Source organism: Pecten maximus, chromosome 1, assembly GCF_902652985.1.
Source record: "Pecten maximus chromosome 1, xPecMax1.1, whole genome shotgun sequence".
In the NCBI taxonomy this organism is placed as follows: domain Eukaryota; kingdom Metazoa; phylum Mollusca; class Bivalvia; order Pectinida; family Pectinidae; genus Pecten; species Pecten maximus.
Genome location: NC_047015.1, coordinates 30658425 through 30683317, shown reverse-complemented (window position 1 = coordinate 30683317; position 24893 = coordinate 30658425). Strand labels below are relative to the sequence as shown.

Genomic DNA, 24893 nt, shown 5'->3' with positions numbered 1-24893 from the left:
ACGCACAGATGTTTTGATTTGAGCAAAGATGGCGACCCGAAGCTGTGAGGCGGTTTGGATTGGAATTAAAATGCGTATATTTCGGCAAGTAAACATCGTACAATGTCCCCGCGTGGTCAGATCATCTAATTTTGTTATTATGTATTCAGAACAGTTGCGGTTTAGTTGCTACGGTCATTAACATAAAAATTCGGATTATTATATAAATACTTATTTAATTATTCTTCTTCTGCATTTTATTTTGTCACACAAATTGTGGGAAAATGGTAAAAGGTATGCCAAGTCAGTTATGCCTATTGTATATGGCATGAGTTGAAGGGGTGACAGCAACATCTTCAAGTAGGTCAAGAAACCAAGATGGCCGCCATGACGTCATATCTCATTTTGCTTAAGTAGCTCCAAAACGGTAACAGTTCAAATAATTTCAAAGATATATTATTGTAGGACTCATCTGGGGCCAACTTTTAATAATGCATTGTTTTGAGGTCAGAGGTCAAATGAAAAAGCTCGCCTGAGGGTCAAGTTACGTCTATTTTTAGAAAATCTTCATTTTTCCTTCTTTTTCAAAAATTCTTTCGAAATATGATGCAGAATGTCATTCTAATGAATTTGACGTTTTCAGTTTTTTCTGTGACACATACGGTTTCTGTTGTACGCCATTTTGAATTTCCCCCTATATATTTCAATAGAAAAGTGTGTACATTTCAAACTTCTTCTCAAGTTCCACCTGTGGCATTCAGCTCAATCTTAGCTGAAATAATCCTTGGAATGTCCTGGCCAAGTTATGTTATTTTTTTAAGTTGGTTTGAAATTCAAGATGGCCGCCATGACGTCATGTATTGAAAAGTTTAAAATGGCCATAACTCTAAAAGTATTCATTTTACAAAGGTTATGTATTAATGTTATTTGTAGATAATGACTAGCGCTAACTTTTACTCACCAAAAGTTTTAAGGTCAGAGGTCAAATAAAAGCGTTCGCTATGGGGTTAAATTAGTCCATTTTTAGAAAATCTTCATTTTTCAATCTTTTTCCAAAAAAAGTTCTTAGTATGATGTAGAATGTCATTCTGATAAATTTGACCTTTTCAGTTTTTCTGTGACACATACGGTTTCCGGTATACGCCATTTTGAATTTCCACTATATATTCTATATTAAAAATAGTTTTACATTTTAAACTTCTTCTCAAGTTCCACCTGTGGTATTCAGCTCAATCTTAGCTGAAATAATACTTGGATTGTCCTGGCCAAGTTATGTTATTTGTAGTTAAAGGCTGGCTCTAGCTTTTACTCACTAAAAGTTTTAGGGTCAGAGGTCAAATAAAAGCGTTCGCTATGGGGTCAAATAAGTCTATTTTTAGAAAATCTTCATTTTTTAATCTAAATTAACGCGGAACGCCATTTTGAATTAATTTGGCATCAGATATATAACGGCATCTGAGATATAACGTTAGTTGGACGAGGGGAGATAACTCGTACAAGGCTGTACGAGTTACCTCCCCTCGTCCAACATTTGTTGAAACGTTTTATTTCAGATGCCAGATTAATTCAAAACTAGAATGCGGATGACCTATCAAGTGTTTTTAAATAGTTTTTTCTTACCTTTTGAAATACCAAGCCTTTAGGTCATTTATGCTAAGAAGGTGAAAAGCCCGTCAAATTGTTAACCAACAATTTCTAGTATATATATTTGACATTGTGGGAGTTTATGGTAAGTCTGTAGAGGTTGTTTAACGTCACTGTGGGGTTAATGTTCAGTCTGTAGAGGTTACTTAACGTCACACTGTGGGGTTAATGGTCAGTCTGTAGAGGTACCTAACGTCAAACTGTGGGGTTAATGTTCAGTCTGTAGGGGTTGTTTAACGTCACACTGTGGGGTTAATGGTCAGTCTGTAGAGGTTACTTAACGTCACACTGTGGGTTAATGGTCAGTCTGTAGAGGTTACCTAACGTTACACTGTGGGGTTAAAGGTCAGTCTGTAGAGGTACCTAACGTCACACTGTGGGGTTAATGGTCAGTCTGTAAAGGTACTTAACGTCACACTGTGGGGTTAATGGTCAGTCTGTAGAGGTTACCTAACGTCACACTGTGGGGTTAATGGTCAGTCTGTATAGGTACTTAACGTCACACTGTGGGGGTTAATGGTCAGTCTGTAGAGGTTACCTAACGTCACACTGTGGGGTTAATGGTCAGTCTGTAGAGGTTACCTAACGTCACACTGTGGGGGTTAATGGTCAGTCTGTAGATGTTACCTAACGTCACACTGTGGGGTTAATGGTCAGTCTGTAGAGGTACTTAACGTCACACTGTGGGGGTTAATGGTCAGTCTGTAGAGGTTACCTAACGTCACACTGTGGGGTTAATGGTCAGTCTGTAGGGGTTACCTAACGTCACACTGTGGGAGTTTATGGTAAGTCTGTAGAGGCTGTGTAACGTCACACTGTGGGGTTAATGTTCAGTCTGTAGATGTTACTTAAAGTCACACTGTGGGGGTTAATGGTCAGTCTGTAGAGGTTACTTAACGTCACACTGTGGGGGTTAATGGTCAGTCTGTAGAGGTTGTGCAACGTCACACTGTGGGGGTTAATGGTCAGTCTAGAGGTTGTGTAACGTCACACTGTGGGGTTAATGTTCAGTCTGTAGATGTTACTTAACGTCATACTGTGAGGGTTAATAGTCGGTCTGTAGATGTTACCTAACGTCACACTGTGGGGTTAATGGTCAGTCTGTAGGGGTTACCTAACGTCACACTGTGGGGGTTAATGGTCAGTCTGTAGAGGTTACCTAACGTCACACTGTGGGGTTAATGGTCAGTCTGTAGATGTTACCTAACGTCACACTGTGGGGGTTAATGGTCAGTCTGTAGAGGTTGTGTAACGTCACACTGTGGGGGTTAATGGTCAGTCTGTAGAGGTTGTGTAACGTCACACTGTGGGGTTAATGGTCAGTCTGTAGATGCTACCTAACGTCACACTGTGGGGTCAATGGTCAGTCTGTAGATGTTACCTAACGTCACACTGTGGAGTCAATGGTCAGTCTGTAGATGTTACCTAACGTCACTCTGTGGGGGTTAATGGTCAGTCTGTAGAGGTTACATAATGTCACACTGTGGGGGTTAATGATCAGTCTGTAGATGTTACCTAACGTCACACTGTGGGGGTTAATGGTCAGTCTGTAGATGTTACCTAACGTCACACTGTGGGGTTAATGGTCAGTCTGTAGATGTTACCTAACGTCACACTGTGGGGGTTAATGGTCAGTCTGTATATGTTACCTAACGTCACACTGTGGGGGTTAATGGTCAGTCTGTAGATGTTACCTAATGTCACACAGTGGGGGTTAATGGTCAGTCTGTAGAGGTACCTTACGTCACACTGTAGGGTTAATGGTCAGTCTGTAGAGATTACTTAACGTCACACAGTGGGGGTTAATGGTCAGTCTGTAGAGGTACCTAGCGTCACACTGTGGGGGTTAATGGTCAGTCTGTAGAGGTTACATAACGCCACACTGTGGGGGTTAATGGTCAGTCTGTAGAGGTTACTTAACGTCAAACTGTGGGGTTAATGGTCAGTCTGTAGAGGTTACCTAACGTCATACTGGGGGTTAATGGTCAGTCTGTAGAGGTTACCTAACGTCATACTGGGGGTTAATGGTCAGTCTGTAGAGGTTACTTAACGGCATAATGTGGAGGTTAAATGTCTGTTTGTAGGAGTTAAATGTAAATGTAGTTCATATATTGGTTTTATCCATCGTGTAGAGTTTGAAATTCATGATGTGGAATTTGAAAGCCAGAGTGTGGAGTTTGAAGGTTAAAGCGAGAAATGTGAAGGTCAGGGTGTGCAGTTTAAAGGTCAGGGTGTGAAATTTGAAGGCGAAGAAGAGGAGGTTGAAGGTCAGGGTGTGAAATTTGAAGGCTAAAATGAGGAGGTTGAAGGTCAGGGTGTGAAATTTAAAGGCTAAGATGAGGAGGTTGAAGGTCAGGGTGTGAAATTTGAAGGATAGGATGAGGAGGTTGAAGGTCAGGGTGTGAAATTTGAAGGCTAAGATGAGGAGGTTGAAGGTCAGGGTGTGAAATTTGAAGGATAGGATGAGGAGGTTGAAGGTCAGGGTGTGAAATTTGAAGGATAGGATGAGGAGGTTGAAGGTCAGGGTGTGAAATTTGAAGAATAGGATGTGGAGGTTGAAGGTCAGGGTGTGAAATTTGAAGGATAGGATGTGGAGGTTGAAGGTCAGGGTGTTGAAGTTGAAGCTAAATATGAAGGGGCTGAAAGTCAGACTGTAGTGAATTTGAAGGTGCCCAACTCAAGGTTGAAGGTCAGGCTTTGAGTGTGAAGGTCAACCTTCTTTAGTTGAAAATCAGGATGTGAGAATTGGAGCTAACAATGCAAAGTGCAGGTACTCTTTTGAAGAAATAAAAATCTTTTGTATAATTATTCAATATATATAAAAAAATATATTGAATTGATCTTATTTGTTGAAAAGTCGCCTTCATCAACAACAGCCTCTGTACATATATAAATATACCATGTATACTGAACAACTATACTTGTCTCTGAGTAAATGCTCGTATTGATAAATATGAACACAACAATTCATTTACATGGAAAGTATGTTCTCACAAAAGTCATGTTGCGGGGTTGAAGATCAGAACATAGAGGTAACATGAAATTGGAGATCAAAGGTTAAGCTGTGTTGACTGAAGGTCAGAAAGGTCAGAGTGACAGTCAGGAAGCTGAATCTAAGGCTGTAGAGGCAGACACTTATGATGAATATGTACAATGTAGATGTTGAATGTCAGTTTGTGGAGGTTGAAGGTCATGATATACATTTTTCTACGGTTTCAATGTCATGAACTTGTACAATTTCATTTTTCCTGATATTATATCAAATTCATACACCATATTTACACATATTTGTGAAAAACTCCACATTTGATAATCATGCATAAAATGCCATCAAAAACAGTTTGTCTGTACCAGACTTTGGGAGACCAGGTTGTATGTACCAGACTTTGGAAGACCAGGTTTTCTGTACCAGACTTTGGGAGACCAGGTTTTCTGTACCAGACTTTGGGAGACCAGGTTGTCTATACCAGACTTTGGGAGACCAGGTTGTCTGTACCAGACTTTGGGAGACCAGGTTGTCTGTACCAGACTTTGGGAGACCAGGTTTTCTGTACCAGACTTTGGGAGACCAGGTTGTCTGTACCAGACTTTGGGAGACCAGGTTTTCTGTACCAGACTTTGGGAGGCCAGGTTGTCTGTACCAGACTTTGGGAGACCAGGTTGTCTGTACCAGACTTTTGGGAGACCAGGTTGTCTGTACCAGCCATTGGGAGGCCAGGTTGTCTGTACCAGACTTTGGGAGACCAGGTTGTCTGTACCAGACTTTTGGGAGGCCAGGTTGTCTGTACCAGACTTTGGGAGGCCAGGTTGTCTTTACCCCTGGTTGTCTCATACATGCTTTTGGGAGGCCAAACTTTTCACATCTGACAGGTCTGTAGTAAGCTTTTCATCAAATAAACAAAAGAAAATTATCTTCTCAAAGGATACCTAAAGCTATTACATACACATCTCTATTAAAACTCAACTTTCCAATTCTTGTGTGAAGCACATCAGGCAATATCAAATGTATAACAAACGCATTAGTTAATATTAGTGTCATCATTTATAATATACATACATGTATAAATAAAAAATGTACAGATTTATGTGTTATTAAATATATGATTATGTACAGCAGATCAGTTGGACGGATATGATAAATCTCTCATACATCAGGCTGAATATAAATCTTACTTTAGGAAAATCTCCCAAAATGCTGCATCATTAGTATTCAACTCACACTCATGAGAATTGTCCAGCTGTCCATATAATCATGATCAAGGCAGCTATCACTTACAGTCATACTGATACAAATCACACTTAATACACCTCCTAACCCTTCCCAATAAAAAGATATCTACATGTCAATTTCTTTCACTTATTTCCATCTTCATGTTCACCAACTCAATTCACAAGTTATCTGAAGTTAATTAGTTTCACTTATTATAAATACTGATTAATTAAGGATGGAACTAGATCAAATAAATTGGTCTATCAATGTACAGACTGAAAACTGACTTAATGACACTAGTACTGCTATATACCGCAGTGCTTTCTGAATAAACCGCAAGCAGTTTGTGGAAAGAACAAGGATTACCATTTTCTTTGATGTAAAAGAATACAACAAAGAATGGATGCAGGACAAATAAATAAGCTATTGACAAGAAAAACAATTTGCCAATTCCTTCATAATGTACCTTGTGACATTAATCTCCTTCCAAAAAGACTTGCACAGTATGGTAAGAACCACGAAACCGGTAATCAATGGTTTGGTAGAGTGTACAGAAATTGAATGTTTTCATTACCTTAGTAATTGTCCCTTAATTCTGAATATCATGTAATTTAAAATTACAATATGCGTCAAGGGAGAGTTCATTATAAGTCAATTGTTGTTTTGGAAATCTACCTAAATATCTTGACTGACTATCATGTAAACCATGCTACACTGGTATCATCTACCCATTTTAAGGATGATCCTGAGACAATGGCAGTATAAATGGATACTTGTCCTGTACCACCAATATCAGCGTGCACCGCCCCTCACTACAATCCCTTGCTCAGCATCTTCATCTGAAACAATAAAGACCCCAATTAATGTAATCGCTATTTTCTGAACATTTTGAGGATTTCTGTCAGGTGCTAAGTGTGAGATTTATATATTCAAACATTTCTATGATCATGCTTTCCAACTCTCTCTCTATATAGGAGGTAGACTTGAATTTTTACCCAACATTTAAACATAACATAACAATAAAACTTTTCATGATTTTATTCCAGGTTAAAGTAGCTTATTGATTATTTAAAAGTGTTGTTTTAAGATACTAATTTGTCAAATGGAATTCTATAAATGTATTTTTTTGAGGCATTGAAATGTTGCCAAAACTTCTTGAGGGAATGATAATGTCTGTTCAATAGTTTACTATATGTTTTATATCCTTGTATCAGCTAAGATCACATGAGGATGATGTCTACAGATTGTTGTCCACTCAATGAAACAAGTTTGATGTAAAGCACAACATCCCATCCTGCCACACTAATATGACAATGTGTATTTAGAAACACCTATAGATGCATTAGTGAATGAAAATTCTATGTTTGATGATATATATGATGTAAAAAAAATGTCCTAAAAGTTGCATTGGGGAATGAAGACAACATAGGTAATTAAACCAAAGTGTAGTCAGAACATGATGGGAGCTAAGCCACATAAATTACCATTACAGTCGCTTTCTCCAAGCCAGTACAAGTGCACAGGTCTATATGGCTAAGGATATTAGGCTCATATATCAAAGAGACATTTCTCTCCGACTTATGCAATTTGAAGACAATGATCCTTTGTTGTGTTTCTTTTCACAAGGTCATTATTGAAGTTCTGAGTTTCAAAGTTGCAAATTTATGAAACTTTTGTGAGACATATTCTTACCTTGGTCCCTGAAGGCTGTTCCTATCTGAGGTGCTGATGTCCTGTCCCTAACAGTAGACCTGGCTAATACAGATCTGTTGTCCTTTATGTAATGTGATAGTATACTGTATAGCATTGGTCTGAAATAGAAATCAGGAAGTTCTATAAATGCTTACTGCATGTATCCTGCCCATGCCTGACAATAAACCCACCTGTGTATAATGCAGTTTAGTTGAAATGCTATTTGTTTGTCGTGAATTAAGTCTACTTGCCTCTTTGAGTCAAAGTTTATACATTGACTCCTGGGATTATTACAAAATAGATATGGTAATGATATGTTCAGGTGAGCTGTGGAAGTATACATATATTTGATCTCAATAATATTTTCTAAGTTGATTACAACAGAAATGCAGAGACTAATATGATATAGACTTTCACTTACTTTTCAGTTCTAGAATAGTAAATGCACTTAAGTATATATTTTAAAACGATTATGAGACAAGTTGCATCAACTTATATTACACAATCTATTTGGCCTAACCAAAGTACCCAGGTCTTAATGTAGGAGTAAAACTGGAGAAAATCCCAGAGGAGCTGAAATACAATAATGTATCTAATAAATTGAGTCAACAATAGAGTCAACAATAGATTCTCTACAGAAATTACCTATAACACTTACATTGAACTAGATGTGTGGTCTTCACGAATGTTCAACTCTCTGGCTAAAAACTCTCTGTTTAATGGTTCCTTGGGTTGACCTGACTCTGAAACAGAATTGAGTTGGTTATGCATCGATGAAAGCTATATAGATGTAAATAAACTCTAGTGCATTACTCGTCTACCTGCAGTCTTAACCTACTGTACAACTAGAGCATTAGTTTACAATGGTTAGTCTACACTCTGTTGTTTAATTTTTTTTCAGCTTGAGGTTAACCATGACATTTAACTTAAGATTTAAATTACAAGATCTATGAACAGTTCAAGATGCACAAATAACACTTCAAGAATAAGTGTCTTGTTCCCCTAATTCAAAATTTGAGAAGTTGATTGATAAAATGCAACCTTACATGTTGCACGACATTGTGGCAGAGTTATCTCCCTTAATCAATGCCACCAATGAAATCTAAAACTAGCTGACAGCATCTGTTTAGTGGTTTTGCTAATTCCTTTGGCTTACAATATGATAGCCTTCAGGAACAAAAGAAAGAACTTTAACATAGAATCAGCTCTGGAATGTTAAATCTCTTTTGGTAGAATTAAATACATGTATGCATATATCAATAATTATGTGTGACTGGATGTTTATGCAATGGTTCCATAATGGTGACTAACATCTTTGTGCTATCAGGGGAATTATGATAGGACACTCTTTTCCAGTTCCAGCTTTTATTTGGGATTTCAGTTTGTATCACTGAGCAAGTTGTGTAATGCTAAATATTCAACCTTCTCCTGTGCATGCCAACTATTCTCTGAGTCTGTCTACAGGACACCAATTAATTCTTTCCAGGCACAGGCATCCTTCTCTTGACTCTTTTTCTCCTGATGCTGTCGATCCTTTCTCTGTCTCTCCAAGTATCACTCTTTCTAATGGTTTATTAGAATTTAAAACTACATGTACTTAACATGCAATTCTAACTGATAATCCTATTAGTTAGCTACATAATATGGATACTCATGTTCATAAGATGGACAGCCATATGCATCAGGTGGTCAATTGTACACTACTAAAGGTTACTAGGCTCCAACAACCTGTACCATCAATGATACTCAATATTGATGCCAATATCCCTCTTTTCATTACAGTAAGGGTTGCTTCCTGCTTTTTCACATACACTGTATGTTATCTCAAAATAGCAAACTGTTCCTAACATTCTGTCTCACATTCTATCTTTTTCATTTAGCTAACATCAATTAATTTCTTTATTTCAGTACGTCTGCTTATAAAACATACTGCCATCACATTTACATTCCACACTGTTATAATTACTTCAAATGGTGACTAAATTTCCTTTCATTTTTTCACACTCCTTACTAGTACCAGGGACATATATTATTATACGTCCCTGCTAGTACTTAGGTGTGGAACTGTTTTTGAAGGATTTAAATACACAGGTGCAAATCATGTTATATAGTTAATACATCTGTTTTTCAACAGCCATTATTGCTTTAATGAAATATGCAATTTGCAGTATATATAGACAGTTGTATAAAACTGGATAATAACTTGTGTGTATGAATTTGTTGTGCAAAAGAATAATTTCATTTCAATGTAATTCCTTACAACTATTCTATATCATCACAACTATAGGCATACCTGCTGTTAATACTGATGACGAATATTTGTATTTGTTAAACTCAAGATATTCTCGAATAAGTTCATTGATGATCATGTTTTCACTGCTCAGTGGAGGTTTGGCTTCACCATGGTCATCGAGAGAATTGAAAACCTCTGCTCTGATCCTGGCCTTAATCTGTCCCAGTGTTCCATGATTTTCTAAGGTTTCTTTGATGACTGGAAAAGGAATTTAAGCAAACTCAATTTTATTAACAAACTAAAGGGAAACCTATAAATGTGTCATTAAAATCATACTTATTACTTTAAGCATTTCATTCTGTTGTTTGGTGTTTTAGTATTTCGCTTTTTTATTTTCAAATACATGTATCGTATGTGATCGTCTAATCAACATAATCCAGGACCCCTCGACGAAAACACTTGAACTTTTGGCAACAGTGCATTCTTAGGGCTCCTAGGTTGAAGAGACTGGTTGTTTCATGTGCATGTGTAAACATCTGATTCATGTCTTATACACAACGACTTATTTTAAAGTAAGCAGACAAGTGTTGTCAAAAACGACGACTGACTGAAAGTAACACAGACAAGTGGGAACATGCAGGGCATATTCATTTTTAGCAAAAGTAAAGTATTTCATGAGGGAACTTTGTACCTCTTAATCAGATAAAATAAAACACAGATCATTTTCTAACTTCTACTGTTATCTTAATTTATAATAACATAATCATTGCCAACATATTTCCTATTTACCGTCTTTCAATTCCTGTGTTGAAGTCATTTCGGAGATTCGCTTGTGTGGAACGTCACGATTTCGGAACCTACACTGAAAATGATGACGTAGTACTCGTGGTCATTTCAGTGTTTTGTCCCAGACATTTCATTTTCCGTTCGCAAATTTTGAACAGACTTGCAATATGTTGTAGCTAATATGATTAATTATAGGCAGAAGTAATATTTGAATTTAGCTATTTCAGTAGTGTAACAGTTAAGAAGAACAATCGCAGATAAATAAATATTACTTTGAGACGACCCCCCAATTATACCGGAAGTAGGCCTTTTGTCGATAGTCGCAATCCGCCATGTCTGAAAAATCTAACGACACCACATCTGTCGTAAATACGTCTACATTAGAAGGTAAGCAGACGAAAAATCACCTTCAGCTGAAACTCCAAACTGTTACGTTCTAACTCTTGTATTTGTTTACATAGATTGCATGCAAAACGTATAAAGGGGTTTGAAATATGATATGTTAGATGTTAAGTCTTGTTATATTGTGAATATTGAGAGTTGAGGCTCACTGGTAGTACATTTACAACTTGCAGTACTCCCAACAATGCAAAGGTAATGAACAATACTAGAGGATAACACTGCGAGAAACTTATGATGGGCGCCGTCAGTGTGTAACGTCAGAACCGAAAAAATAGTCCTTTAGCTATCTGAAGTAGTGGTTCATGTAGCTGCAGTAACCTAGTCGGCTGTTTTATTGTGGTTATCGTGCAATTTATTTACCTGCAAACCACAGGTCCTAGCCTCGTCTGTCAATACATCCAATATATAATCATATAATTATATATTGGATGTATTGACAGACGAGGCTAAGACCTGTGCTGCAAACACATGACCTCAGGGCATCCAGTAGACATTGAGAGTATGTTTTTGACCCCCCCCCCCCCCCCCCCCCCCCCCCCAAATGAGATCTGACTCTTGGGTTTGAAGAGACTTGTCTATTTGACATATGTTTTGACCCTTCAGATTTCTCAGAAATAGTGATTTGACTTCTGAAATTGCTGAAAGTCAAGGGTCAACTGGATGCCCTGGATCTGATATCAAGGATTATGCACAGTCACTTTATCTGTACCTATGTGTACTAGCTTTACAATAGTATGCAATAGTCAATATAACCTAATCATCATGACCGAGCAACTTTACAGACAGTAAGGCCAGTTTGTTTATGGAATAATGACGGGCCTAGTGATGTTATTTGGCTTTGATTGTCAAGTCCTGCACATATATTGATATCTGCAGGTCATTAAGGGTCCATGCCTGAAACCAATGTTAAAATCAAATATTGACGAACCAGTTTGACCGAATTAACCAATTAACTTACCCCTAGACAAATTGCACCAGCAATATTACATGTACAATGTTCTGTGGAAGAACAAGCTTTAAGGTACCGGTAAAACATTCCAGCAAAGTGATATTCTCAATTAGCAAAGATGATTTCCCAAAGTTTTGCTAAGGGCAAATTTTCTCTTTACAATTGCTGCTATTAACCTTTTTGTAGGTTTTGATACTGATAATGAGGGAGATGAAGATATCCACTTCTGTAAGAAATGCCGTATCATGTTTACAAGTCTGGAGGAATACCTTCAGCACAAAGTCAAGCATGATAACTTCAAGGTTACATTCTCACGTTCTGGTCACGATCGAAGAATGGTTGTCCCCAAACTGATTCAGAAACAGAAAGATACCTCTGCAGCAGAGAATGAAAACAGTCGAACAGGAACAGAAGGAGCAGAGAAAGAAAACACAAGTACAAGAAAAAAGAAAAGAGGTACTTTTCACTGCATTTAAAATTTTTTTTTATATCTTTTGAAGTGCGCCTATTGTAAGCCATCTTTGAAATCCAGGGGTTATGTAACGTTATTGATGGGTAGAAAGAATACATAATGCAACCCTTAGAACATTCAAGACGCTTGAAATTTAAAACTACCTATTTTCCCAGAAAGAGTGGTGTACCTGATAATTAAAGACTGAATATGCTGCTAAACTCACTAACCTGTTCGTACAATTTTTGGTCTTTCATAAACCATAGTGTATTTCAGAGAAATAAAAAAAGAATGTCTATTTCTAAAAAAATGCAGAAAGTTATATTTATATCCTCATATAAAGAAGAATATATGATGATGTATATTACATGAAATATATGAGAGGATGACTAAATGAACCAAAAGAAAAAAAACAAACTCATGATCAAATGGCTGTAGAATCTTCAAAAGTCATGAAATATTTCTGTTTATAAAGAATATTTGTTTGATTCATAAACTGTTAATTAGTAAGTTATAAGGAATAGGACACTCAGTCAAACAAAATATAGATGGTGCTTTTGAGAAATACAGTGTGTATAAGTGTTTTAATTAATCAATATAATATAGTACAATATTAGATTCAAACCATTAACATTCAATTACAAATTCTCAGATACCATTAATTACCACATTTTTTGTAGGTCGGAAAAGGAAGACAAAGGATGATGTGGATGAGGTTAACAAGGAATTAGTAATAACAGACAAACCAGCATATTACTGTCCAAAATGTGACATCAAATTTAACAGGTACAGTAAAATAAATTTACTAGCCAAGCCAACAGGTATGGGAGATACAGGTACTGAACTATGTCCTTCTGTCTGTCTTATGAAGTTAACTTCTTCCACAGTTTTATCCAAATTAACTTCAAATTTGACACACAGTATCAGATATACCCATCTGGATTTCAGCTAATAAAAGCTTGTAAAACTTACTCCTTCATCTACAGTAGATCTAGATTAATTCACTTAAATTTGGTAGACATTATTTTATGACATGAAGATATTAATTTGCCTTTTACATGTTTCAAATAGGGGCAAATAATAGTGAAGTACTGTACATGTTTATGACATTCCTCAGATTTCTTCAGGTTTGTGAAATAAATTCTGAATTTCTCTTATTTTCATTACACAAGTGAAGTCATCACGGGAAAGCAAAGTAAACATTACTGTAAACCTTCGTCATTTTTATCATTTATCTAACAAATGAAAAAAAAGCCAGTTTGAATAAAAGAAAAAAACAGTTAAACAATTACATGAAAATGATGCCAGAATTGTGAAGAACAGTTTAGAGTTTGTCTAATCGAGAGCTGAAAGAAAGTGAGATAAATATAAATCAGCTACTGCTTGTGTATAGATTGCTGTTCAAAGGAAAATTCTTTTTGTGGAGGCAAAGTTTGACTTTCTTGTGAAAAAACAAAATACAGTTAGTAAGTAAATAATGATGTCCATTCTTTATTCTCTCAGAGAGGCGACATTAAGGAGACATGTAGAATATGTGCATGACTCCAGTGGTGACTACACAACAAATGTAGGTGAGGAAGATGGGGAAGGAGAAGAAGTCGAAGCTAATATAGGACGTGTTGTAAAACGGGATGAACCAGAGGAAGATCACTGTGAGGATCCAGACTACAAACAAGTGAAATCCTCCAGTGTACTGGCAGCAGATAGTATTGAGCGGCGATTCGAATGTCACATCTGCCAGAATAGGTTTAAGGAGGTATATTTGTACTAATAATCTAAGGGATAGTCTTGAGACTGCCACTATCTTGGTGACCAAACTACTTCCTGGCACAGGATTTAGTACTTGATCTGGATACATATCAAAATTATCTCCCCTTTTGACTTGTTAATATTTTAAAGATGGTCATCACCCATGTAATAAAACATGAAAAATTATCAAATTTTAAACCTAAATGCATTTTGCCTCCAGATGTCCATTCTTTTTTTCATTGACTTAGTGGGACAATCTAGTGTCATTCTTGACCAGGAAAATACTTTGCATAAAAAGCCCTGTCTGAAGGCTATATTTGAGGGAGTGACGTGAAAATATCAAATGGGAGGCCACTTTATGTATATTTCTGTAATATGTCTTTGGATGAAAATGGTATGCCGGTCCTGGGCAAGAATCCAGTACCCAGACTGAGCAATATTTTCATTTCAGCAATGACTTCAACAACAGTTGAATGCTTATTTTAGTATTTTAGCTCACCATCATTGGATGGGCTATTCAAATCGCATTGCGTCTTAAGTCCGTCTGTGTGTTAGCAATCCTTGTTATCACTATTTCTTCAGAAGTGCAGGAAGGACTTTTCTCAAACTGCATATGTAGGTTTCCCTTGGTCCCTAGTTGTGCCCATTGAATTATGAGTGGCCGTCAGGCAGCCATCTTGGATTTTGACAACTGAAGTTTGTTATCACTATTTCCTAAAAGAAAGGACTGGAAGGATATTTCTCCAACTTCACATGTAGATTCCCCTTAGCACCTAGTTTTTGCAATTCATTTTGAGTTTGATTCGGAAAAACAATGGCTGACAAATGGCCATCTAGGATTTTGACAGTTGAAATATATTTATTGCTATTTCTTGAAAACCACAGGAAGGATATTTTTCAAAGTTCCCATGTAGGTTCCTCTGAGTCCCTAATTGTGCCCATTTAATTTTGAGTTCGATTGGGAAAACAAAATTGAAACATGCGCCACCTTGGATTTTGACTGTTGAAATTTGTTATTGATAAATTTCAGAAAGTTCTTAGATCCTCCTTAGACATCTTATGTAGGTTTACCATGTTATGGAATGATTAAGAGGAAGAGGGGAAAGAAGAGAAAAATAAAGAAAAGATCAGATTTCATTGGACTGATAAAGATCATTGAATTGTTGGTGCCAATATCACTCTGGGATCTCAAGTTTTTATCTCCAAAAATAATGAAGTGTTCTGCACCAGAGGCAGATATCATTTATAGATGTATCTTAATACAAACAATACATATATTTGATCTTTAGCTTATTGTTTATAGAAGATAAACTATAGAAGATAAAAAGATAATATGATATTACAAAATGATAGAATTATATTGGTGATGAAGTCAACAGGAACAAGTATTATAACTTTGATGAGGTGAAAAATACAATATGATTTTAATATTCCTTTCCAAATATTTCAGATAAATGTTTTGAAAAGTCATCTTTTGACACACAGCAACAAGAGGGATTTTCCTTGTGGTGTAGAGGGTTGTGTGTTTGCTTTCAAAACAAAAGGTTCCCTGAAGCGTCATATGAGGAGACATACAGGTTGATCATTTTGAATATTTTGGTTCACTATACACAAATTATATTACAGCTTTTTAGTTTAAGCTACTATCAGTTTATATAAATATCCATGAAGAGTGACCAGATAATATATAGGTTTTTCCTCCTCCTTTATAAATCTAACTGCCCCTTCTATATTTCAGTCGGGACCCTTTATTTCGTTAAACTGACAATAAGTAATCAAATATCTAATAATGTACCTATGCCTAAGAAAAGGGAGTTTCTTAAATTTAATATTAAAGATTGTATTGACTAAAGGAAGATAATCGTATGTATTTTCAGTATATGACATTTATAAGACATACATTATTATATCACTTAAGCATTTGATTTACATGTAACTTCAATTTCTTGTATTGACAAAATTTAACAAAATTTTTGAATTTCCTCAGGAGAACGACCATTTTCTTGTTCACAATGCGGAAGATCGTTCACAGAATCTGGGGCTCTGACACGACATATGAAATCAAGGTTGGCTTTCAATTATTTTCTTATGTCTATCCAGTGTTGACAGTAGTGGTGTGGTGTGGTACTGTGGTATGGTTTTTTTAGTCCCATGATCTGAATCGCCCTATGTCTATGGTTTGTTTTCTGTTGTTAATTGTCCATCCTTAAACAATTCTTGTTATCACTATTTTTTTGTGATGTACTCAATAGACCTTTCTCAAATTTCATATAAAGGTTCGCTTTGCTCCTTAGTTGTGTCCTTTTGATTTTGGGGACTGATCAGATAAACAATATAGCTTACAGGTGGCTCTCTTATATTTTGACACTTGAAAATTGTTATCAATATATCTCAGGAAGTTCTTCTCAGGTCATTCTTAAACTTCATATGTAGGTTCCCCATGTTGTCAAATGATGAAGAAGAGGGAAAAGAAGAAAAAAAAAAAGTCTTTCATAGAACTGATAGAGATCTTTTTTCAGTGGTGGGTGCACAGTTGCCTTTGGGATCTCTTGTTTGATGTTTTCATCTCTCTTTTGATTGATTTCTTTTGTAATTGTGTCTATGTTTATCAAAATTACAAAACAAAAACAAATTTAAATGCAAAAGTTTTATTGATCATTAACCACAAATTTTCAAAACTATACTGGGTAGATAATATACTGAAGCAGGACACACACAAATTTCAGAGAAAAAATAATCAAGAAAATTTAAGTACATGTATTTTTGATACTTTCCCAGGATTCCCTGTACCAGTAAGAGTGACCAGGATCTGCCTCGGTATGGCAAGCGGTGGTCATTTGTGGCCTCCCAGACATCATCAGAAGAAATTATAACTACAGTGGATGGGAGGGAGGCTTGTGAACTAGAGGAGGGTGAGATACCTCCGACTGAAGTTGTTGGTATGGACATAGGGACAGCTGAGATTATGGTAGATGGACAGGATGCCTCTTGTTTTGAAGTGGTAGGCATCCAAGACAAAGACACAACAACCATTTTAGAAACACCGGAAAATGTCGCTTCAACACAGTGTAAGGTAAGATCTTTAAGTAATCTTGTTATTTCCATAGGACAAGAAAGGTTTGGTTATCATCCCCTTTGAAACAAGTTTGCTCCGTCCGACCATCCGTCTGTCTGTCTGTCCTAAGGCTTTTCCAGACTAACAAAACACTCTGTATATATTAGGTTAATGCCCTAGTTGTGCCTTTCGCTATTGACAACATTTCATTTTAGGTGCTGTGGAACAGCCACCTATAACTATCATCGCCGACTTTCCGAGAACAAATTAATTCAGAACCTTTGGGGGGGGGGGGGGGGGGGTCCAAATTAAAAAAAAAACAACTAACAAAACACTATCTTCTTTCGCAGAATATTTGTAATTAAGTTATATGATTTATGCTTTTATATGTTTGAAGACATCTGATTAAGATAAATGGATAATAGAAAAAGCATTAAAATCATACACAGTGACCTGCTTTATCATTGAGTTAATAAGCTTGCTGCCTGAGCCCCACTCGATTTGCACTCTTCTCCTTCTAGAATATATCTTCCGGTCACTCAATTTGTAGCTCTTCTGCTTCTGGAAGATCTTCTACCTCTTCCGTCTCAAAGCTGGAAGATTTATCTTCCAAGATCGCAGTGACCATGTTTTAAGTGTGCGAGTGATGAGTTTCACTAGAGAAGGATATATGACACATACATGCATGTGTTTGTGTCATAGTGTTTGAGAAATCTTAAAAACTTGTTTATTTTGGGTTATATTCTTCCGGTTTATACTCGATTTACATATAACGGAATGCGGACTTCAGAGTGCAAATCGAGTGGGGCTCTGGTTAGTGGAAGGGGAGGTAACTCGTACATGTCCTTGGTGATGTAGTATTGGAAAGTCACCTCTTGGGTTGATAAAAATGGCATTCACCATCAAATATTGCTTTTAGTCTTGGATTTTATTTTTCATCTTTATACTCAACAGGTATGCAAGGTAGATTTGACAAATATTAATGCCCTGAGGATACACCTGAGGACCCATCTAGCAGATGTGTCATTCCGTTGTCCAATGTGTCACTACGTTACAGAAAAACGAAAAGATCTTGCCAATCACATGTGGTCTATGCACCAAAGTCAGATCAAGGTAGGCCATACACACTATTGATGGCTAAAGTCACAGCTTTCAGTTTTACCAAAAGCTCTGAACAGAAAGGATGAACCTTTTATTGGAAAATAAAATGACAAAACTGTTATTTCTCAATTGATTTTATTTTAAAGGCATCTGTTTTTGTGAATTTATTCCCCCACCCCACCTTGGCAAAAAAAAGTAATACTTAATAATGTTCCAATCCTTTAGACTTTATTTCTTTTACTGTATCTGTTTATTGTTACTCATTATCAGGGCTATTCCAGTAAATATCTCACAATACCAACACAATCTTTTCCTTATTTCCTGAGTCCTGCTGTAGGATGGATATCACCTGATTCAGTTACACAAATATGTTGTAATTTTAGTCAGAAAACACTGAAGTTCTAAATAGAAACTATGAGGGACAAAATTGCTATAGTGGATGTCTAGAGGATATAACCCAACATGTATGCTTTATCAAAAGTATTAATAAGAACATTTTCAGAATATTTCCTTATTTCCTATCATGCTTGTATATTATAACTGTTTACAGGGTACAGAACAAACAGAGTCTTTAGTTCACATTGGCAATTGGACAGATGACAGCCTGGACAAGGAGAAGCAGACTCAGTAAGGACAAAACTTGTATCAAAGGAAATTAAGATATATCACATAGAAACAGATTCAATGTTACAAATTGTTGATCCCATACTGGATAGTAGGTGTATCAATTAAAAGTAAATCTGACAACTGTCTTTAGGCAGGTAAAAAGACATTTATAAAAACAAGTTACGATGACTTTTAATTGATTTATAATAACTTTTGTTGGTTTGGATGAAAGAGCTCAGGATATTATAATGTAAGAAGAAACAAGATAACCCTTAGGCTGGTAAAATCCATGTGGTCACACAGATGTCCTATGTCACATCTACCGGTAACAAGGATATCATTTTCTTATAGTGACATATAATTTATGATCTACATGTATTTTGAATTGATGATGACAAAAGTTACTCATTTATTTGAACATATGAAATAATCTGTAAAACATGTATTTTCTGCTTATTTATAGAAATGCAAAAACAGCTATACGACAGATGTTACAACTACCAGCTGACAACAGTTTGGTTGGTGCTGGTGACACAACCACTGATGTCCAGAATCACGTGTACAGGTGCTCGGTCTGCAACAAGTCATTTAGATTCAATGCCAACCTCAGATTACACATGAAGTCTCACATAGGTTAGTAACTGTTTCTGGTGTTAGGTTCATCAAGTGATTGAGTATTTTTATCACAATTTTGTAAGGAGGCTGGTTTCATCTGGGTTCTTCAGTCCAGATTTAAGCTTTATGATTAGAGGTTTCGGTTCTGTTTCATATCATTATAATTAGTTTACATGTATGTTTTCATCCCTATTGATGTGTGTTTTAGGTGACCGTCCCCACAAGTGTCCACATTGTGACAAGTGTTTCGTGACAAAGGACACCCTATGTAAACATCTGAGTGTCCACAGTGAGGAGAGACAGTACAAGTGTGGGGAATGTGGTAAACTCTTCAAACGCATCTCCCATGTACGAGAACACCTTAAAATCCACAGCTCTGACCGACCATTCCCTTGTGATCTGTGTGACAAGTCCTTTAAAACAGGCGTGAGTGAAATAACATTGTTATTGCTTTTCAAATTTGACCCTCACAATAATTTCATATCTAAACTGGTAACACATGTACAATCATTTTAAGTGAAAGCAATGGTGTTATTACTCATACAATCTTGCCTAGAGGTTTTTGCAAAGTCAAGATTGTGTGGATAAGCTAAACTTGTAAGCTCTTGTCAATTGCGAGCAGTTTTTGTGTAGCTTTTTTTGGGAAAGGGAATGCATCTCTTAAAATATAAAATGAAAAATTCAAAATATTTAACAATACATTCATTGAACAAAAACTAAGGTGGTCATACATTTGTAGGCCAAGCGGATGATCTATCATCCATTCATCAAATTTGTTTGACTCAATTTTTGAAAGAGTTCATCATGGGTTGGCAACCTGGATGGAGTGATATGACATTTAATAAAGTAAATGACCTTGACCTATTTAAGATCACATTGGTGAAAAGGCAATTATTCAATATGTCCTGCTGGCAATAGCTGTGATGTTTTGAATATATTCTCATGTATATTTCAAAGGACAGATGAAAGTAACAGTATAATCTTCATGGCTAGTCTACACTTAATTATAGTTCAGGGAAACCCTGCAGGCCCACTAAACCTCTTGTTATAAGCTGCATATTCAATATACAATACCAGAGGTTCAACTATTTTTGTTGTGTGAATTTGTCATATTTTCCATTTTCATAGAATGCCATGAAGGTACACATGAGGACACATACCAATATAATGCCATATGTATGTCCTTATTGTCGTCGACACTTCAGAGAGAAGGGCTCTCTTAATCGCCATGTCCGTATGCATACAGGAGAGAAAGCCATATGTATGTAAACACTGTGGAAAATCATTCTCAGAGCATGGCACACTCAACAGACATCTCAGGGCTAAAGGTTAGTACAGTATTTATACTTTAAAAAAATCCCCTAATGTAAAAGTTTAGTTTACCGGTAGTATCAAACTTTGGGAAGACTTATTTGTGAACCACTTTTCTCTTATCATTTCAAAATTAATGATTCTGCAAAAATGAAGGAGGGGGTTTATTTATTGGCATTTAACTATGCCAGTGTTTCTGTGCTGAATTTTCATTTAATTGGCTTAACTGTTAGCTGCATTATGACCTTGTAATTTAGAGTAATATGTGCATTGTGACAGGTGAAAATGAAAGTGATTATCTCTTGTAAAATAGTGTACAAGACAAATGTTAATTTTAAAAATTCAATTCATAGGAACAGACTACTTGGCAAAAGATCTGTTGTAGTATTAACTTTACTGCAAGACATTAATATCTTTCTTGATATTCTAATACTGTATGTCAGTATTTTTTTCTTGAGCTATTTCTGTATGGTTTGTATATTTGTTGCAGTGCCATGTTCGCGCCAGTTAAACGTTGATGATCAGGATAGGTCGAAGAGCACATACCCGACTGTGCTGGCAGAGTTCTCCTCTGTAGCAGACACACAGCAATACATCACCACACAGGATGAGGGAGACGAACAGCAACAGGTAAATAGTGTGGCTGTATGCCAATATGTAGATTACATTTGATTTGTATAGGTCAGTAACCATAAGTATCTTACTATAATTTCTCTATATAATATATCCATACAAAACAACATGACAGTATTTGGACCTTTTCCTAGTATGATATACTACCGATGTTATATACAGGTTATTGCATGTAGTGTCTTGCCCATCTGTCCACACCTCTTCCTATCTGTGTGCTACCAGTAAGCTTTTGGAGCATATGTTTTCATAGGGCATTGGACTTGGTCTGCTAATATAAAATGGTCAGAGTTGTTGTGACCTTTATTGTCAGTTGTTGTCAGGTAGTTTGTATCACACAAAAATAGGATCACTGTGACCTCAATTTGACATTTAGCCAAGTCCTGAAAGACAGTGAAATGCATTCAGAAGTATATCTTCAAAAATGATATTGTTTCATGCATTAGTATCAGATTTGGTTTTCATGCATATTGTAGTCAGGTAGTGTTTTACATATAAAAATTGGGTCATGGTGACCTCTGTTGGACATTCATTGTTTAACCTTATGTGTTATGGGAATTTGATGCTGATTTCATTAGACCTCATGGTTAGGTAGTGTGTCTTGTACATATAGCAGGGTCACTAAAACTGATAATTGACATTTACTTGAAATGAAATCCTAATTTCCAGAGGATGTCAAGGCAAATGTTTCATTCATTGACCTACCATAAGCCAGGGAGTCAACACACAAGCTTTGATACAAAGTGGGGTAGAGGCTTATTGGAGAACAATGAGCTAGCATTTTACTTTGTGCAGAACTACCAAAGACAGAGGTGGCTTATACAAATACAGACTTTGGTTGAGGGCAATCCATGGTTTTATGGACAATATTCCGAGAGGCCGAAGGCCGAGGGGGATATAGTTCAGGGCAGGTCGGTAAAATCATGGATTGCCCGAAACTAAAGTCTGCATTTACTTTATTATATGATTTATATTTATCTAGAAAAAAAATCCACTAAGAAAGTTCCTTTAAAATACCTCATCACATCACCGAGAGGTTAATATAATGTTTTGCCAGGTTCATGGAATGTTACTTTGACCTCTGCTTAAAATATATCTCAGCACAGACGACATAATTCCAATTTCTAGCCGGAGTCAATATAAGATTCCACAGACCTGACAAAACATTATATTGACTCCTCGTGATGTCATGAGGTATTTCCATGGAAATAATTGATGCCATGTGATCTCATTAGGACCAATGAGTGATAGTGCTACATACCAATCATATAATAATACCAGATTTTGACTTGCAGTACTTTTTCAGGTTTTGTTTATCATCGTATGTATCAACTTGCAAACTGTATAGTATAACTATTACACATCATCAGGTGGAGAGTCAGACAGAGTATGTTGTACTACAGACAGACCTGAGGGATGATAACCTACACAACGTGGAGATTGTTACAGATGGTGAGGTGGACACTACCATGTTGGAGGGAATGCAAGTTACCGATGACTACATCGTTGTCACCGATAGTGACCAGGGCATGAAAATACTAGACTCTAAAACAGGGGAGACAATCGCCATGATGCCATTGTCATCACTTGCTGATGGTGACAATCAGCTCATTACTATGACTTCTGAAAATGAAATTGAGGCTGTTGCTATGGCACCTGGTTCAACATTGGACTTGTCAGATTCTATAGTGGAACAGGCCATGATGGTAGCAAATGTAGAAGAGCAGGTTGAAACCACAGAAACAATACAAGGGATTGTGGATGGTGACTTATCGGGCATTGTCACTGAAGAAATGATTATAACGTCTGAGGCAGCCACAAATTTATCAGAGGATGTGACTCAGTAGTGTTCGTACAGTATTAACATACATGCTTTAGTACTTCGAGGTAGTTTTGTTTGTGCAATCAAGTGAATCTCTTAATTTGAGATGGCCTAAAGAAATTTAATAGGAAATGCAATGGGCCTTGCAATGTTAAAGCTGTACATACACTATATGCATGTATAGCACTAAATTAAGTTGTTTCTGTCAGAATGAAATTATGCCAAAAGTCACGAAAGAAGACTGGTGATTTTTTCCTGTTTTCTGGTTTTCAATGCATGATGAAATATTTTGTACAATGTACCAACAGAAAAAAAACTAGGAGGCATACAAATATTTTCACCTGTAAAAAGAAGTTCTGTACAAGTATTGTTTTAAAGAAAATGATCTATTTAAGGTTGAAAGTTCCATCATGCACAATGCAATATAGTTTTTTTGTAAAAGTTCTTCATTATCTGCATATTGCCAAAGTGATTACAATGCCAAAACTGCTCATGACATTAGATTATTATACAGCAATTTTTGTCACAAAGAAAATTAATCCAACATAGAATATAAAGAGAATTGCATGCAGTCATGTATCAATATACCAAGTTAAATATCAGCTGGGATACACCATTTATGTAGAGTAACTATTTTTAGGTCACATGAATATGAAGTTTATCAAAATTCACGTTACTGTTTAGAGGGCTGACAAAGACTTCCTATAGATAATGGCAGTCACGTTGTCGTTGAACTTGTCATCCTGAAACAGCACACAAACTCTTTCGCAGTATTCTCATATTTGACCAAAATTTTCTTTTTGTAAATTTATTTTACTCTCTTTTCAAAATAAATGAATGTAGCCAATATGTTTCATATCTGGTATGGCCACCTACAGGGGCCTTTAAGGCCCCCCATATATTGTAAACTTCTTGTTGAAATAAAGAACCGGTATCTGATCTGTCGTCACTTTTGTTATGTGATGTTTAAATGGTATCTTATTAACATTTCGTTTATTTTTCATTAAAAACATACATGACAAGATAACATTGAAATAAATGACAACAAAGGTGCGGTGTGCACTGCGGTCATTTAACCACAACAGGTTCTTTGCCATAAATTACCGAACTCAAATATTTCTGTTTCTTAACCTCAGATTATTCTACTAAACTCAGCACTGTTCCTGAATGACAAAAACTTGGTTACATGAATACCAACAATGGGCATAATGACTAATCCATGATGTAACAACTAAACGCCCTCTCTGATGTTTGATTTAACACCTCGTCGATATCTGTATTAGTGATCCGCCATCTCGGTATCGTATTTGAAGCAGGACTGCCAAATGAAGACTCCTGTCCGTACAGCACCATCTCCAGGTCTTCTCCATCAGTTCCTAAAGATCGTCACTATAGCTGGCTCTCGATAAACGACATGTTATTGGAACAATGACTTCGATGTCAGACGTTATTTTCATCGATAGTGTTAGAAATCATAGACAGAACTGCTTACCTCTAGTAGTACTCAGCTGAGAAATAGGGCGCGCCCTGCTTCTCAATCTTAGTTGTTACAAGTTGGTGCCATTCAAGCTAACACCTCCGATCCGACATAATGAGGAGTTTTTTTTTAGCAGTTTTTACTCGGTAGATATGTATAGTTTTAACCAAACATGTAATAT

General features: G+C 36.4%; 2 protein-coding genes across 2 annotated transcripts; one reads left to right on the top strand and one right to left on the bottom strand.

Moving 5' to 3' along the window:
* Positions 1-5646: 5646 nt before the first annotated feature.
* Positions 5647-10645, bottom strand: LOC117329936 (lisH domain-containing protein FOPNL-like). The gene is made up of 5 exons (XM_033888170.1): positions 10548-10645; positions 9819-10016; positions 8184-8268; positions 7526-7644; positions 5647-6672 (listed from the first exon to the last, which is right to left on the bottom strand). Exons 1-5 carry the CDS (start codon positions 10573-10575, stop codon positions 6626-6628), a joined length of 477 nt encoding a protein of 158 aa, XP_033744061.1. The 5' UTR covers positions 10576-10645; the 3' UTR covers positions 5647-6625.
* Positions 10646-10811: 166 nt separating this feature from the next.
* On the top strand, positions 10812-24184 carry LOC117329926 (transcription factor E4F1-like). The gene is given in 15 exon segments (XM_033888160.1): positions 10812-10931; positions 12082-12351; positions 13027-13132; positions 13850-14102; positions 15546-15672; positions 16083-16161; positions 16874-17168; positions 18105-18263; positions 18802-18878; positions 19321-19490; positions 19681-19898; positions 20601-20723; positions 20725-20800; positions 21274-21413; positions 22784-24184. Coding segments are annotated over 15 exon segments (2625 nt in total). The 5' UTR covers positions 10812-10876; the 3' UTR covers positions 23261-24184.
* Positions 24185-24893: the final 709 nt, after the last annotated feature.